The following is an 18,292-nucleotide window of genomic DNA, read 5'->3' on the forward strand; positions in this document are numbered from 1 at the left end:
TCATCAGGGCTGGAGAGATGGCCCAGCAGTTAAGAGCACTGGCTGCTCTTGCTATGGACTCAGATTCAAGTCCTAGAACCCACCTAGCCGCTCACAACTGTCTTCCTTTGGCCTCCACAGGCACTCCACGCACACACACATGCACGCACGCAAGCACGCGCTTGCGTGCACACGCGCACACACACACACACACACACACACACACACGGTGCACAGGTGGACATGCAGGCGAAACACCCATACACATAAAATCTCAAAAAATTCATTTTCTTCATATAAGTTATTCAAATATGCTAGTTAACACAAACCACACTGGAAACAACAGACTTCAAATATATAACTTGCTTTTATTAAATGGAAAAAGAACTCATATTTGTCAAAATGGCAGACATCCCAGTATCTTTAGTAAGATTCAAAACAGTGTCAGGCTGTTTGAACAGTCTCTGGAATAAATGATCAATTAAATTCTTAAGGAAATTCAGAACACCAATGTGTTCTAGACTCTAGGATCACTATAAGCCAAGTACATATCAAGTATTGTTCCCCTTAACCAGTCTGGCTTTCAGGAAAATATATATTATTATTTAGACAATTAGCATCTGAGCTTCATAAATGACTAATACAGCATTTTATTTTAATTAAATCAACATCTTGTAAACTTCTAACTAGTCTTTAAAGTTCTGAATGTGGACATAAACTAGCCCCTATTATCCCGATATACCAAACGGGAAATACCTGCCATAATATATCAATGTTTTAATAGGAATATTTTAAGACTTCTGGCATTAGAAAATATGTAATATCTGTGCAACACCATCATAATTATATACAGAAAGCATCTTAAAATATCCTTGTGCAATTTAACTACTAAAGGTTAAAGTGATATACTTAAAAAGTAATATTATTATTTCCTATAGATCTGTCACTCACTTGTAATTAAAGAATGCATAAAATAAGTCTCACACGAAGTGGTCCTTCAATAAAAATAATTGAACATTATTTATTTGATTTACTAGTTTTCGATATCTTTCAGCCAAAAGGCTTTATTATAATTTACTTCTAATTAAAGTCTAACACTGAGGCAGTAAATGTTAGTCTGTGCTTGTCTGTTTCTGTCATACAATATGTCCATAAATCTCAATGTACACCTGTGTTTCATGGTACACAGTATGTCCATAAATAAAAGAAAGAAAATCACTAAGCTGTGACTATTCAGCAGTGGGGGAAAAAAAACAAGTCATTTACACCTTGTTTAGTTTCTAAAGCAGCACTACCTAGTTATGACAAAAAAGACCAAACAATATTATAAATTATAAATTCTAGCCATGTTTCTTTTGGCATTAAATCCATAACACAAATGCTTATTCTTGAACAGATTTATATATTAATGTACATCTGAATATACATCTTCTGATATCCCTTGTAGGAAGAAAGCTGGTCAGTGAAGTGTGTTGCAGCAGGGCAATGTTAGCGACTGTCCTGGGCATCAGAGGACACGGCATGGCTGAGTCCTGACTTCCCATTCACAGCTATTGTATTGGACGGCACAGTAACCTAAGAGGAAGAAACACATTTTTTTTCCCATCAGTTTTTGTAAAATGGGACAGCTGTCTAATTTTGAACAATGATCACATTATAACTTCTGCCTAACTGAAAATGTTAGCATTCAGTATTTATCACTCAATGATTTACAAATAATTAAGAATAAATGCCCACTCTCTCGTGAAACGGAAAATGAGAGACTTGCTATTTCCACAACAAACAAGTTAAATAACCCATCAACATATCTTCGTCTTTATAAAATTACCAAGCCAACATGAAAGACAAGAGCACAAACAGACTGCAGGCCAAGCTGTCACGGTGCAGTTTTAGCTAGATGAATCCTGGCTTCTCAGAAGTGCTTTGAAAAAAAAAAAAAATGAGGAAAAAAAAATTTGGATTTTGCAAAATTTAACAATTTTGTACCAATTACCAGAAAGTCGTTTGAAATCCTTCTCTTACCAATTCTCTATATATTTAAAAACAAAAGCGTCCGCCACCAAAACTGGGTCTTTAAGAATTTTTTCATGGTAAGGGCTACAGCCAACAGTCAAGCCCATGACTATTATACCTAGAACAAAGGAATGATGGAGGGGTTTACAGGGAGCTTCAATCCACCTTCAAAACTCAATGCCTGAGCGTTCTATTTGCAAAGCACTGGAGAAAAAAAAAAAAAAAACAGCAATCATTCAAGACAATCAAGCAGGACGGTAGACACAGCCATCCCAGCACTTGGGACACGGATGTGGTGTGGGAAGTCCTTCTGTATATGCGCTGCTTTTAATGGTTAATAAATAAAGAAGCTGCTTTTGGTCAATAGCTTAACAGAATCTAGTCAGACTGAAAAAGATATATAGAGAGAATAGGCAGAGTCAGGGAGAAGCCATGTAGCCGCCAGAGGAGAAAGACACAAGCCCCCAGCTGGAACCTTGCCAGTAGGCCACACGCCTCCTAGTTAAATATAAAGTAATAGAATTGGGTTAAGATCTAAGAGTGAGCTAGCAATATGCATAAGCTACTAGGATAAGCAGTGTTGTAAATAATACAGCTTCTGTGTGATTATTTCGGGTCTGGGCAGCTAGGAACAAACAAACAGCCTTCCTACTACACTGAGACAGAAGAGCTCTAGGCCTCTGACATAGAGAGTGAGACCCTTCTCCCGCCCCACAAAAAAAAAAAAAAAAGTTTTCCAAATGTCTTTGAATTCTAAGGTCTTTTTAAAAAGACTTAGAGAACATTAAAAAAATATGGATCATGACTAGTAAATACATACGTCACATGTAAAATACAATAAAATATTACAAAAAAATCATTCTCTACATTGCAATTTGAGCAGCGAGGATTTACAAACAGGAATTGCTATCTTTGAATAAGAAAGAATGGACAGAGGAACGGCCACAGATCCTGTGGGTAGAGCAAAGGAGAGACAGAATATGTTTTTGTTTGCACTTTGGTTCCTGCTTCATACTAAATGAAGATTTGGTTCTCCGTGGTAATGAATTTCTGGGGGGGGGGCTTAATCAACTAAGATGAACCTCAGCAGATGAAGTCACACACCTGAAATGACCACTAAGGAGAGCTACTGCCAAAGCAAGGTGGCTCCCCTAAGCCCACTCAGTCGTCTAGTCACCTGGCTACTTTCCAGTATACAAAGCCACAGTAATGACTTCTCACTGCCGAGTTTTAATTCTGAAGCTTTTCTGCATGAGAAAATTGCCTTTGTCATTCATGCTATAATTACAGTTCTCAAAATCCTTCTGTAAAAAGGTCTCCAGATTGGCAGTAAGGTCACTTTTTAAAAACTAATGTTTAAGAACTCACAGATGAGTCTCTTGATTTTATGTCCTTGATGCTTGAAGAAATTCTTATGAATAATCACAAAATTTGAACTGTGGCTATGAAACACAACACTACCTATTTTTTTTTTTTTACACAGAACGCATTTAGAGAAAACTGTCAACCTGTCTGTGATCCTTTGTTTCAAATCAAGCAACAAAAAATAAGAGTAAAAGGCAAGCAATTAAACAACAAGTTAATGAGCCTGTGAAAGACTTCCTGTTCCTTCCATATATTCATCCAGTCAAGGAGAAATTTTACATTCTGAGGCAATCTACAATATGAAGTATAAAACACAAATTTAGACTCTATTTTTTCAAAGCCATATTCTATTTATAACGATGTAATGGCCTGACTTTCAGCAATTTTTGAACAACACAAAGCACCAAAAGCAGCCAAAGTTCTTGTGTCAAAGTCGACCAACATTTAACTCCCTTCTCTATGAACAATTTGCTGATTCATGGGTAAATCCTAACACCGGACACAATTTTAAAATATTGTGCTAGGCTAATTAAAGCTGTGTATGAAGGCAAACTAGTCTCCATGGCTACCTGTGAAGTAGATGGGAGTAAGGTATGGAAAAAAACCCAGAGAAGCATGAAAATATCACTGTACGTTCACAGCCACAATCACACAATGAACGGAATGTCCTAGTGCAAGGTAGCTACTCCAGTGAAGGCTCCCTGCTCTTCAGGAACTAGAGCCATGGCCAGGCTGATACCTGGAACTAAACTGAGCATTTTAAGTTCAAAGGTACAGGTAATCATGGCGCCAACTCCCCTATCCATATTCAGATTGGGTCTGGCCGGAGCTTGTGGTGGACTTGTACACACTGCCAAAGTCACTGTTGAGTCCGTATGTGCTACAAGGCATGCCCAATGCTACAACAATGGAATGGGTGTTGCGGAGTAACCACCCACTTTCTGATTGGATTTAAAGCCTGTTCCCTTAGGTGAATCCCATACCTGGACCATTTCATGGAACCCCCAAACCTCTGGCTAGACAGGTCATAAGCGGCCCTAGGCACAAACCTGCCACTATCATTCTGCTACATAGACAGTATTAAAGCAACTCCTGATGATTATCATTATAGTCCTAGATTAGCGCATCTCTCGTGAGGATGAAAGAAGCTTCTTTTTTTGCGGTAGATGGCAGGTAATTCATAGAGACTCATGACTGGTCAAGAGGTATAGATGGAAGACAATCAAAATACTCATCCAGAAAAGGGACATCTATATCACAACCCCTCTTCCGCCTCCCCGGTTCAGGGATCTTGGGTAAGAGAAAGCTGAAAGAATCAAAGAGTCAGAAGTAGTGGACAAATACAAGGGAACTGTTCTGGACACATCGGGTTGCATGAGGCCCCACTTTCAGTTAAGGAGCCGCTGACTACTGACATCTGCTGGCAATGGGAAAGTCAGTTTGAAGGGTGTGACTCTGTGGGGGGTTAACCACACATCTGTAGTTAGCCAAACACCCCGAGAAGACTGGGGCAACACAAACTGGACTTGGTGGGTTAAAAAAGAAGGAAGGAAGGAAGGAAGGAAGGAAGGAGGGAGGGAGGGAGGGAGGGAGGGAAAGGAAGGAAGGAGGGAGGGAGGGAGGGAGGGAGGGAAAGGAAGGAAGGAGGGAGGGAGGGAGGGAGGGAAAGGAAGGGAGGAAGGAAGGAAGGAAGGAAGGAAGGAAGGAAGAAGGAAGGAAGGAAGGAAGGAAGGAAGGAAAGAAAGAAAGAAAGAAAGAAAGAAAGAAAGAAAGAAAGAAAGAAAAGAGGATGCAGAATTAGGTAAGGGACAAGAAGGAGATCTGGGAAGAATCGGGTGAGGAAATGAATGTAACCAAAATACCTCACGTGAAAGTCTCAAAGGCGCAAGGCAAAAGCTGTCTAGAAGACGGTATGAAGCTGAGAGACGGCGGGCAGACAGAGGAATGAATGAGCAGGAGTGGTGGGGAACAGGCTCAACATACAGTGTAAAAATGCATGAACCTATCAAAGAACATCTAAAATAATGTTCCAGTAAGACGCTCTAGTCTTCAAAAACACTATTGTGTATTATTTTTAGAATTAGAGTTGTATTTATTTAGAACTTTACAAAAGATGCATCATGAGCGCGGTTATATGTAAGTCTTAGTACACAAAAATAACTTTTAAAAATAGATACTATAGCTGAAACGCTGGTCACTGAGTTGAGAGACTGTGTATTACTACCTTATTTAACCGCTTTCCGTGAACTAAAATAGATTATGTATGAAATGTTCATTAAAGATCTTAGGAGTTGGCACTCTCCAGGCTCCAAGCTGTTAATAACTTCCTACTCAATGAGATAAAGTTTTCTACTCAATAGAATCTGAAGTAATGAGTTTTAAATAGGATACAATTACAGGCGCATCATTTAGGCCCCCTTTCTGTTGGTTTAGATCCAGCTCTTTCTGGAAGCTGTGAGAGTTTACTATGTGAAAGCCTTGCCAAATCAGGCCCAGGAATCTGTCAGTTAAGTATCCTGCTGCTGGCCTGAAACACATCTGCCGTCCAATGCACAGCGTTCTGCAATGTGTCCGCAGGAACTGGTGAGTATATACACTTGCTCACTCCTAAAGCATTTAATAACTGTGTAGACACCAGGCTCTCCCGTGGATAAATGCAACGCTGCTTTTCAGGCCTAGGCTAAAAAGAAGGCAGTGGCTTGACTTATTCACCTTACTGCCCTCGATGTCTAAAAAAATGTTTGTGCCTCACATTTACTGAATTTAGGAATATTAGATTGATGGTAATTGGCTTGGAGGATCATCTGTAACTTCCTGGATAAGCACAGAAAATATTTTATAAATGAGAATGGGTTACCTATTGACACTAGCAGATTTTCCCCTTGACAAAGAAATTTATGAGGACTGATAACATATTAATTTCAATATTTAAATCTATATGGACTTTTCCGCTGCCTTGGTGCTTATATATAATATACATAGTCCTCTGAATTATTCCTTCATGTTTCTATCATTCTTGAAACCACTTACAGTTTTGCTCTGTCTCAGTGCTTGTCCAGGAGAAAGTGCCAACCCTTCTAGAATAACAGTAAGACATACACGTATGCACACATGTGCACGCGCACACAGGCACGCATGCAGGCATGCACGCAGAGACACTGCCCTGGACAGTTCTGCATGGCAAAGGTTGGTCACACATGAAACCCCCAATTGAGTCAGTGGACTCAGAACTTTCACGCTGAGGGGCTTCTCGGCCGGTCATCCTGTCCTGTGCTCGCTCTCCCAGGGGAAGAAGGTGAAGAGAGAGGCAAGACCCTCCTGTGACGCTCACGGTCTGCCCAGAGGAATTGAGCCCCCATTGCTCTCTCTCCTATAGCTGAGCAAGAATGCACCGTATGGTGTGGTGGGCACTCTGAATATGGGCTCTGGGGGAGCTCTGCTATGCATTCTCTAGATTCCTCTCCACTTACTATAGCCAAGGTCCCTTTTTGTAACTGTCCTTAAAAGTCACACACAATAATTACTTTGACCACTGAGAGACGACTGCGAACATAAGTCTTCCCACTAGTAAAACAACTCTACCTTTTCTGGAAAAAAAAAGGGGGGGCATTTCAAGAGATTCTTACGGTGCTAACAAAATTTCTTAAAATAAGAGTCAAGGTTAGCTTTCTACATATACAATAATGAATGCAGTCATGTTTTGAACTTGGCCCACAGAGTTGGGGAAAGAAACTGACACACTTTTATGTATGGGAAGACTCTGAAATCCTTCCGTTTATACTTCAAAAATGACTCCTAAGATAAAAGAATAATTTCTGGCATCTTTCCCATTCATATTTGAGTGTTAGAAGACCCCCTCCCCCGCTCAAGTATTCGTTTACCAAGGTGAAAATAAACCCGCTGTTGACCATCTGCTAGGGAAAACTTACTCTCTTTAACTTGGAGGCAGCCTCTCCAGATCGGATTGCGGTCAGCAAGCTCTGCCGAACCTGCTCCGGGTCAGAGCTTTGGAATGTTAGAGAACTCTGCCTCTTAAGGGTGAACGATGGGCCATCAGCTGGAGTCAGCATTTGAGAACTCTGTTCGTTCGGTACAGGTTTATTTTTCTACGAAAAATGAATGCAGGGTATTTTTTTTTATGAATTCCAAGAGAAGAAAGGCCTGTTTTTACAAACTGTGTTATCAAGAGTCCTTTTACAACCACACTTGCTGTGTTAATGATACAGACACAGGTCTGTATCTCCGCCCTTCACTCAGTTGTCTCTGTTGGTGGAGCCCAGCGGGGAGATGAACTCCGTACCTTCCTTTCTCAGCAGAGGAAGCTGTGGAAGAAAAATGCTACCTCTTTTTTGCTTCATGAACAAAGTGGTAATTTTACTGTGTGTAAATCAAAGAACACTGATATCGGCAACACAGAACTGGCTACCAGTGCCAAAACTCAAGATAAAAAAAATTCCACCAACTGAAAAACAACCCATTTTCAAGGTTCTAACATATTCGGGAAAATGTACAAGGCTGTTGAATATACCAACTATTTCATACTTCAGAATCCAGTGTGCCATTTAACAGGGGGATAGTGATGTCTCTACTACACTTAACTGCCTGAGTTTATTTTGTTTCTAGAAGCAACAAGAACCATGAACTGACTAGGGTTTTCCCCCATTAGATTAAAAATAAATGTTAGAACTTCCAAACTAAATACTCAGAAATTCAATTAACCCTCTTAAGAACAAATATTTAGCAACTGCTGTAACTTGGAAGTGTTATATCAAGCAATCTTAAAAATGTCTTTTACAAACGGTCAAATTCCTATCTTTACTTTTTACGTGAACTAAACAATAAAGCTGAGGCAGTGTCTCAAAACTGCACCAATTAAATTAAGCTGTTATCATTTAGGAACGTGATTCATTTCAGGGAAAAAGCAGGCTCTACCTCCAAGTCCAAAACCCATCACTCCATCGCACATGCGTCCTGATGCTGGATGAAACCGATAAACATAAATGTCAAATGGATGAGGAAATAGTCTTCAAGATAAATACTGCCTCGGCATTAAAGAAAATATTTACTTGGCATCAGGGTCACTGGTCTTTTAGTCTAGGAATGTTTGAAAAAGCAGTAGAAAGCGCTCCTGGAGCTGCCATACACACATGGAAGTCTTCTTTACACACTACCAGAGCAGAGTACACGATGTAGTTTTTAAGGATTGCTTGTGGATTACCATGAATCACACTGTGAATTTCAGAGTCTCCTTAGATTATTTTATGGGGACCCAGAAAGCTTAGTTGTTAATTCAGGTCAACGGAACTTTTTTTTTAAAACTACCATGGTTGGATGGAAGTCTGATCTACATGTATACTATGGGAACTAACATAATGGATAATTAAGAAAACTACATTTTAAAGCCGCTTCCATTTTCAGTTAAGTTACCTGTGGTATGTTTGGTAAGCTTAGGTTTAACACATGTGACAGGCAATGTACAACTGAGACACATTGGGCCCCTCCAGTCTCTGACACCATTTGTTTCGATTAAAACTACTTACTTGGCTATTACATACTGCTATAAAAGTGGATGAAAAAGAAAGTAAATCATAATATCCAAACAGTTAAAAAAAATAGCAAAGCACAGGAGAATAGTCAGTGCTCTACACTCAGCAATTATACATGCATATGAATAATCAGATGTTAACATATTTGCTAACGAAACAGCTACGTAACAATGACCTTCTACCTATATGAGTGCATTGCAATTCTCAGAGTATAAAAGTCAGATTCTTAAGTACATCCAGTCTGTTCCCAAAGATCTTAGTTCAAAGTGAAGCAATACACAAATGTACCAAAGTATTGGTATAAAACGGGCTGTCCCTTACTTTAACCAAGTCATACTGGAATCTGATTATCTGTATTGGAAAAGCTAAGGCTTACCTTATCAACATCATCGTGTTGGGGAACCACCGCAGGTTTATTTACTGTGTGTGTCTTTTCACCCTCCCTGTCAGCTGCAGGCTGGGCAGAGCAGTCCTCATTGGGTGACTCTGGACGCGCTTTACTGAACGACTGTGACCGCTTCACCACAGCAAGGGCAAAGGGTGAGGGGCCAGAGCTGGAGAAGGGTCGTGGGGCCCCGAAAGTTTTCAAGGTCTTCAGGTTTAGTGATGCCCCCTGACCACCAGGAAGAGCCACAGGCTTGGGGGCTACAGGGGGAAGAGAGGTCTCAGGAGGAAGAGCCACAGGCTTGGGGGCTACAGGGGGAAGAGAGGTCTCAGGAGGAAGAGCCACAGGCTTGGGGACTACAGGGGGAAGAGAGGTCTCAGGAGGAAGAGCCACAGGTTTGGGGGCTACAGGGGGCGGAGTGGTCTCAGGAGGAAGAGCCACAGGCTTGGGAGCCACAGGGGGAGGAGAGATCTCAGCAGGAGGAGCCACAGGCTTGGGAGCTACAGAAGGAAGAGATATCTCAGCAGGCTTCTGGATGATTCCATCAGTTTTTGAAATATTGGGCAGCGGGGCAGAATGAGTTCTTTCACTTAAGGGAGAAAGAATTTGCTCTGGAGGGGGCCGTGAGTCTCTCTGCGCCTCTTTGGTTGCTGGTTCTTTGAGGGTAGGCCCTGGAGCCGTGTGGACACTCTTAGCAGCTGCAGAAGTCACATAGTGGCCTGATGCTCTCTTCTGCATCTGCAAAAAAAACGAACTTGGTTTGGCCTGGGGATTTGAAGCTCGGGCTCGAAATTTTGTCTCCAGAATGTTGTTTATGTCTTCCAAATTTGGTGCAAACGGAACGCCGCCAGTGTCCATAGTCACCCTGGGAGGTTTCGGAGGGTTCTCGGCACCAGTAGGTGAGCTCAGAGTCCTGTGCAAAGGGCGCTCTGTGCCTGGGCTGGGCTTTGGTTTAAGGTCAGGTTGAGGCTCCTGGGAGCCTCTGGAAGTAGCAAGGGCTTCTTCTGTTTGCATGGCTGTTTCTTTCGTATTCTCAAGCACATGCTTCTGCCCTACTGCATGCATCTTTTGGCCATCTTTATCCTCCACTGTTTCCGATTCCCAGGCTTTCACTATCTCCAGGGATTTGGGAGGCACTATTTTGTACGTTGTCATTCCAATTTTAGGGATATACTCTCTCGTAATTTCATTTGACGGTTTTGGCTTGGGGCTGTAGTCCTGTCTGTAAAGTGGAGAATTCTTTTGGTAAAGAGCAGCTGGAATCTTGTCACTTCCGTCTACAGGAGACAGAGGGCCATCGTTCCCAGATGCACAAGCTGCCTCTTTCACGGGGAGTCTCTCTGGGACATGTGTTGGGGTGCTGGGACTCCTGGATGCCTTTGAGGCATTTACAGAATCTTGGAGACTTGAGGACGAGTGCTGGGTTGATCTGCTGCTAGCTGAAGTCTGCACACTCTCATCAACCTTGAGGTCAGACAAATTATGGTCTGCATGATTCCCATCAAAACTGCTGCAGGCAGGGCTGGCCTGAATTGCTGCATCTTGCATCTTCGTCTTTTCTACGCTTGGTTGATTCGTTTTTTGATCTGGTCCTGATGGTGCAGCATGATCCGTTCTACACACTGGAGAGCCTGAGAGTCCACTAGCTTCCACGTCCACGGCTTTCTCTGGGGCTTGGCCTTCTCTGGCGGTTTCTGGTTTCCTCAGTCTGTCTCTCACATAATCTGTGTTTGTGGCACAGACCATAATTTCATTTTGAACTATTGAGAGAAAAAAAAAATACTGTCAAGCATATATGTTAAAATGGAGGCGGATTCAGCTTCTCAATGTGTCTCACCGAACCTCCAGCTGGATGATTTAGGTGCTACATACCATTTTCAGTTTCGTAATTACACAAAGGCAAGTAATGGGACACAGAAAATAATATAGGCTGTTTCTAAGAGAAAACAATTAAGTGTGAAAACTATTTTGATAAATCCCCAGTAAGCAATTTTAATTTACTGGTATCAAAACTCTGAATTTCAGGTGTCATATTTCAAATGAGTTGACTTACTAATCACTATTTCTCATCAACATGTCACAATTATTCCCAATGACTGCCAAGAAGACAGCCTAGACCCACCACTGAATTCATCAGCTGCCCACCCTCATTTACATCTAGTGATGATGCTCACCAAATGCCCATGAATGGCTGCACCATTCCCGAGGAATGCCAATAAGGGAGAAGGTAGCTATTGCGTTCCCTTTCTTTTCTTCCCTCTATTCAAAACTAACACTGACTTCTACAATGAGACAAAATGGTGATTTAGATAACTGCAAGTGGTGAAAAGAAAAATATAATAAAATACTTTAGGGGTAGTATAAATTAATTTTAAAAATCACCTATAAATTGACAAAGATCACTACAAAGTCCATGGACATGACAGAAAATATTACTGAGGTATACTTGCAACTAACCTAGCAATCATCAAAGGTGTCAAACCCTTACTGATGTAACTATCAAAGCAAAAAAAAAGTAATTGACTGACTTTTAACTAGTCTCACTATTTAACCAGGGCTAGTCTCAGCCTTCTGAGTACTGAGATTACAGCTGTATGTCAGAGCCCAAGTTTAAGGAAGAGCTCTGAAGACTGGGATCTACCGGAGTGGCAGACACCCACCCTCTGTGTGCAAAACCCTAGCATTGCAAACTAAATAAGTAAACTGACTCCCAAATGAATCAGTTATAAAATCATAGTTTTCAATGGCCACAGTATTGCCACAATGGTGCATGAAATGAAAATCAGAACCAAGAAGAGCTTTAGAGCATTTTGATACAGTATCAGAAGTGTACTGAGAATGGAAAAACGAATCAGATATGAGCACATTTCCATTAGCTATAAAATTCTGTACTATACGCAGGGCAAACACATACACACAACCAACACCAACAATAATTTTGGCATTATCCATTTCCTCTATATATTTCCTAACAAAAACAACAATAACATTGGAACTATTTCCTTCCAAATTATATGTCCCTGTGTTTGTTTTCTATGACTATTTTCTATGACTATTACAAATTTTTCACTTGACACAGACTGGACAATAAACATTCATAAACCTTTGCTCTCATTCTCTTAAAATGTATTATTACACGTTCTTTGAATTCTCTCCTGAGCATTATTCTGTTTTGAAGTTCAATCCTATGTTGATGTTAAGTGCCTTGGTATTTTGTTATATGCTACAAAGTCATAGGTTCAGGTCCCTGATCTATGTGTGACTTGTCTGGAAAGTCAGGAATACTGAAGTGCATGGCTTGCAGTAATCAAGTAACAAAGTTAAAACAGAAGAAGGTATCAATAGGAACAGAATGGATGAAGTCAATGGAAGCATTTTACAAGAACAGCATGATCCTACACCAATTGGCAGAGGTAAGCCAATAACATCATGAGCAAAATAAAACTGCCTTAATTTGGGTGTAAGAATGGAAAAATGGGGCTGGGGAGATGGCACAGGGGTTAAGATCACTGACTGGTCTTCCAGAGGTCCTGAGTTCCCAGCACCCACATGGTGGCACACAGCCATTGATAATGAGATCTGGTGCTCTTTTCTGGCATGCAGGCAGATTGTTGTATACATAAGAAATAAATAAACCTTACAAAAAAGAAAAAGAATGGGGAAATGGTGGCAAATGATGCTGCCTACTTATAAGGCTTGAACATCAGGCAGGCAAGTTCCATCTGAAGTGTGGCAATTTGAGTATGAAGTAAAAACATGCACTGGGGAATGGAGAGAACTCAGGTCACAGAAAAGATGCACAGAAGAACACAACTTTAAGACCTGAGATTTAAATCAATAGCATCCAAAGGAGGAACAACATCATGAGGCTCAGACATGACAGCTAAGAGCCCACTTTGGAATTAGGCTGTCCATGTTCAAATCCTAGGTCCACCACTTACTAACTGTGAGACAGTATCTTTAAGAGTAACAGTTCTCAAAATATTCATAAATGAGAGATATGAAAGGAGCCAATGCATAAAAAATATTACTCAACATGTTTTAAGGATAGTCTATGACATCGTGTTGGCCATCAGTATTGGTTTCTAACACTCACCATGCTCTTGGTTTGGTTCCAATGTCTTCAAGTCTCTAATACGGTCAGATACTGTGTCTTCATTGTTCATATCATTTATGACAGGATTATATGGCCCTCTGGAAGACACGTCATTGTATACGATATGTGGAGGTTATTCAAACACACCATGAAAAAAAAAAACAGGCAATACTTCTTTCAAAGACAGATGGATTGAAATAATCACCCTTTTCTGCCAAATATTAGAACTCTGAGAGCAAAGAAAAATATAACAGAGGAAATGCTGCCATGAAACATTGGCTTCAGTACACTTGCCCTACTGCAAAGGAAGATGCGAGAGGCTTGGTGAAATGAATGTCTTCCAAATGAATGTCTTTACTTAGCTGTCAGGAGCGATTTTTTTTTTAAAGAAAAGGAAACAAAAGGGAACATTTTAGTCTCGCATCTGGCAGAACCAACTGCCTAAATCAGGATGTGAGCTGACCTCACTGACTTTTTTTAATTTTTTTTGCTGACTAAAGAGTTTAATTTGGACACAATCCCACACGAATTTGGTAAAGCTCTAATGAAGACAGCTTATGTTGGTTGTTTGATTTCATCTTTATGCACAACACTGAAATTCAAACACAGGATTAGTGGACTAGAGGCGTTTTAAAAAAATTCCTGCATCAAGTGGACAGTACAGCTTGCATCTCAGACTTGACTCTAAACAGCGCTGGTGGCTTAGTCTACTTCTAATTTGTGGAGCATTTTCACGGTCCAGGTAGTGAAAAACCCTCAGATGCATTCAGTACCAAGTCAAAACTCAATGCTTTATTTGGGTCAAACAGATAATAAACAAACAAACAGAAACATTTTAACTATATGTGATGGTTTCCTGACATGGGGGGTACTATGACTCTTGAGTTGGGTTTCATTTGAACATACTTACATGTAGCTTGCTACCTTATTAATAAGGATTTCCAAAGATAGTAGGAGAGATAGACTCTAAACAAAATGGTCAATCATAGCTAAGCTGAAAATACCAGTTTTCTCTCAGAACAACAACATTAACCACACAAACCACCACCACCACTCATGGCTTAGTAACTACTTACTTTCCCTCTGTGTTTCTGCCTTCTTGGCTTCGTCCCTTGGAGCTTGGCAAGGCCTCTCCATCACTAAGGCTGAGGGCTGAGTCAGGATCATTCTCCAACGAATTGATTCTATCAGTAGATTCCGAAGGGACGTCAGGCGATTTCACAGAACCACTTCCCGCCTGATCTTTGGATGGCTCACCCAGTTCTTCCTTTTCATCGATCTCCTCAAGACTATAATCAGAGCTCACGCCAGCTACCAAGAAACGCAGATACAATCCTAAATAGTAACCGGCCCTTTTCATCATAGGCAATCTCGCAAGGAGGGGGTGTTTATAATAATAATTAGCTAGCATTTTAAAACGTGGCTCCAAACTAACAGTGGAATATTTTTCTAATGATGAATGGTGATGTTTTCATAGAAGCAGACCATCTTACACGGATGTCATCCTAGAACCACGTTCTATCACTCTGGGCTTTTGTCACGGAAGGTGAATCTTACAAATGTCGCAGAACTGCATTTAGAAATCAATACCTTCGATTAGGTAACTTTAGAGGCATGCGATAATAATGTGAATTAAACAAACTAGCAATTTGAAACTCAGATTAATAGAACAGTTTTGTACTGCCTACTAGTATGCCCTCAGACTGCCTCAGCAGGTGTCAGCACTGACTGCAGTTACAAGGACCTGGGTCTCCTTTAGAAGTCCTGATGCTCACATACATTCTGCTACTAAGTTAGAATCCTACGGCAGGGGGGTCAAGAATTGTGAAAATTCTTTAAGAGTTTCTAATGTGCAATTTATACTAAGAGTCACTTATCTAACTGCTTAGTGTATTGTTTAATAAAGGAAAACAAAGATCAAATACTGCAAATTCATTTTTATTCTCACTCAAGATTTTTTTTTCTCCTCTTAGATATGAAATACTAGCCCTGTAACTTTACACATCCTGGGTAAGACTTTGCTACATACGGAGCTATGTGCACAGCCATTTTATAATATTTTTCTCAGTCAGTTTCCCAGATTGGTCTTGAATAGGCTCTGTAGCCCAGGGAGGCTTAGACGTGCAATCCTCCTGCCTCAACTTCTGGAGTAGCTAGAATTACAAATCTGAAGCAGCAGACCCAGGTTCAGCTTTTGTTGTCGTTTTGGGGTCTCTTGCTTGTTTCCTTTCATTTTTCCTTTATTGTTAAGGGTAGAATCTTCTGTTTCCCAGGCTGGCCTCAAATTCTTTTACCCCTGAGTGCTGGGAAATACAGGCACAATCCACTACATCTAGCTGAAGCAACTTCCTCTGACACTTTCTTCTGTGTTCCAGAAAGTGTGACGTATACACACACACACAAGCGGGCAGCCACACTCACATTACTTCTCTTCATCTCAGCTTAACGTAAAATCAAGTATGTTACACTCAATGTTCTAAAGCCGCCCCCACCACTTACTATATTTAAATCTTATCCCATACCGATACGTATATGTGTGCGGCCCGTCACAACGGTTTTGGATAATATCTCATCCTACAAGAATCTCTTTCTATCATTATTTCTTACTGCCAACAACCAAAGGCAGCAGGGTCAAAAAGAAAGGAGACATTCCAGCAGCAAAGTGCTCACTGTCCTTGCCAACATTAACTGTGAAAGTCAAACTACCCATGAGGCTCAAGACTTCTGCTTAAACAAATCGAACATTTCCATTTACATGACAGTATCCGAGTGAAGCTTAATTTAACCTGGAGAGAAGGCAGTAAGGTCGTATACCACTGCTCCAGTGGACAGACCACCCATACACCATACCGGGAGTTGAATTTTAGTGTTAGACAGGAACGTCTGTCAACTTCTGATCTTTGTAAAACAATATGAGCTGGGAGTGGTGTCTCACACCTTAAATCCCAGTCCTGGAGAGGCAAAGGCAGGTAGGTCTCTAAGTGTTTCTGGCCAGCCTGGTCTACAAAGAAAGTTCCAGGCCAGCTTGGGTTACAGACCTTGTCTCAAAAGAAAAATAAAGAAAAAAGAAAGAAAGAAAGAAAGAAAGAAAGAGAGAGAGAGAGAGAGAGAGAGAGAGAGAGAGAAAGAAAGGGGGGAAAAGTGCTGGTGGTTAGTACAGCTGATTCTTTCCTTCACTGAGATTTGATTACTCACAAAGAAGTTAAGGAATTTGAATTTAATAAGTTTGAAACATATGAAGATGAAATGCAACTAATATTTCAAGGAAAGTGTTTGCTGCATTTGAATTGTGAAACTATTAAACTTAACATTTAAATATATCTTTTTAGATTCATGTGTTTTTCCTGGTCATCATCAAAATGGAAAATTTGTTTGACAGATCCTGTGCCTCTGGTAAAAATACAGCTCTATTAAACCAATCCTAAACACACTCCTCTTTCTAGTCAGCCCCATACTATGACTATGGATGAGTTCAAACTTAATTGTCTATTTTACAGCTTAGAAATACTTGGGTAATTTCCCCTTTGGAGACAATTACCATGATGGAAGCTGTAACACTGAAGGTCCTGGCTTAAATTTGTCTTGAAAAATACCCATGGCTATATTTGTTGATCATATATGAAAAATGAATGTTCACATTTCATTTTAAACTTATACCATTATAAATATCATTAAAGGGTATTTAATAATAGCAAATTGGGAGACCCCTGCTCCCTTACCATGAATGCCTGGCATGAATCTCCACCACCACCCCAAACACTTCTCATCAAACTGTTTGCCAAAGTCCACAAACAACTCTACACTATCACAAGGAGCATGTGACAGCGTACTATTTTTAAACAACTCAATTGAAATGATGAGGGGCTTTTTTTTGAGTCATTAAAAAGTGAGTACATTTACAAGGAGATCCAAATATTATGCAATTATAAAGTTGCTCTATCCTAAAACAAAATAATCCTACTTTTAAAAGAGAAAAAGCATCTGAGAATAACTGAGAGAAAATGAGTAGTCACACAGCTCACGTGGGAAGTTCAATAAAGAGTATTTGGAAATAGTCTCTCCTATGTTCACGGAAGATAATACAAGTCCAAGGAGCCCTTTCGAACAGTCGGAAACCAAATACAAGTCAAAGTGATCCTCAGAGCCACTGAGTGACTCCTCTCCAGATTTGCCCTGCTTATTTAGACAGTGAAGGAAAACCGTGCATTTCAAACCTGCACAAAGGCAGAGACACTTACTTACTTATGAAAGGTTTTACAGAGTATAATAAGTAATATCTGATCTCTACTCAACGGCACCTCCCTCTGCATATACCAAAGCCACAGCCAGTCAGGGCCTGAGCACCTACACGTCAAGGATGCTACAGCTGCCTCTGGAGTTCCAGGGCCCTCAGAGAGCGAGAGTTCATCCGCCGGCTTGGGCACAGTACACTGCTCCTGGCTTAGGAACCGGGGGCCAGGGGAGCCATCTGCCAAAGAAGGAGAGTCTGTGGAAATGGCACTTAGACAAGAGAGTTAAAAAACAAAGCAAGCAGACATCAGGACGCAGTGGGACGTCAGTGCTGTTAGCTCACATTTGCCCATGGAGTAGCTCTGAAAAGGGAAAGCGAGAAACAGACATGGGACAAAGTTTGAGGAGCCTGCCCATCTTTCCAAAACTGCAGAACCTTCCAATTTCACGATATATTTTATGTTGACAACAATCTCTGGTACATTTCCTCTGTGGAATGAGATGGTATTATTGAGACTGTTCTAAGGGGAAAAAAAAGCAGTACTATTTATAAAATACTAATGTCTTAAACCATAAATAGGATTCTTCTACAAGTTAAAAATCTCAAATTCCTAAGTACCATGTAAGAGTCAAGATTCAATGTCAGCGACTCCCAAACTCATTCAACTTTGTGAATAT

General features: G+C 40.7%; 1 protein-coding gene across 5 annotated transcripts in view; it reads right to left on the reverse strand.

The window, feature by feature from the left end:
* Positions 1-327: 327 nt before the first annotated feature.
* The window catches only part of Cobll1 (cordon-bleu WH2 repeat protein like 1), a 144,719-nt gene continuing 126,754 nt past the window's right edge, over positions 328-18,292 (reverse strand). For 3 of the 5 annotated variants that reach the window (XM_085681032.2, XM_085681031.2, XM_085681037.2), the window contains 6 exons: positions 17,733-17,852; positions 14,461-14,695; positions 13,385-13,482; positions 9,280-11,048; positions 7,287-7,463; positions 328-1,554 (listed from right to left, as the gene is read on the reverse strand). In XM_085681032.2, the coding sequence (XP_085537158.2) occupies positions 1,468-1,554; positions 7,287-7,463; positions 9,280-11,048; positions 13,385-13,482; positions 14,461-14,695; positions 17,733-17,852 (2,486 nt within the window). In that variant the 3' untranslated portion in view covers positions 328-1,467. The remainder of the gene's footprint in view (positions 1,555-7,286; positions 7,464-9,279; positions 11,049-13,384; positions 13,483-14,460; positions 14,696-17,732; positions 17,853-18,292) is intronic. The other 2 variants (XM_085681034.2, XM_085681033.2) reach the window with 1 other exon arrangement.

The sequence above is a fragment of the Myodes glareolus genome, chromosome 21 (assembly GCF_982192425.1).
Source record: "Myodes glareolus chromosome 21, mMyoGla1.1, whole genome shotgun sequence".
NCBI classification, from domain to species: domain Eukaryota; kingdom Metazoa; phylum Chordata; class Mammalia; order Rodentia; family Cricetidae; genus Myodes; species Myodes glareolus.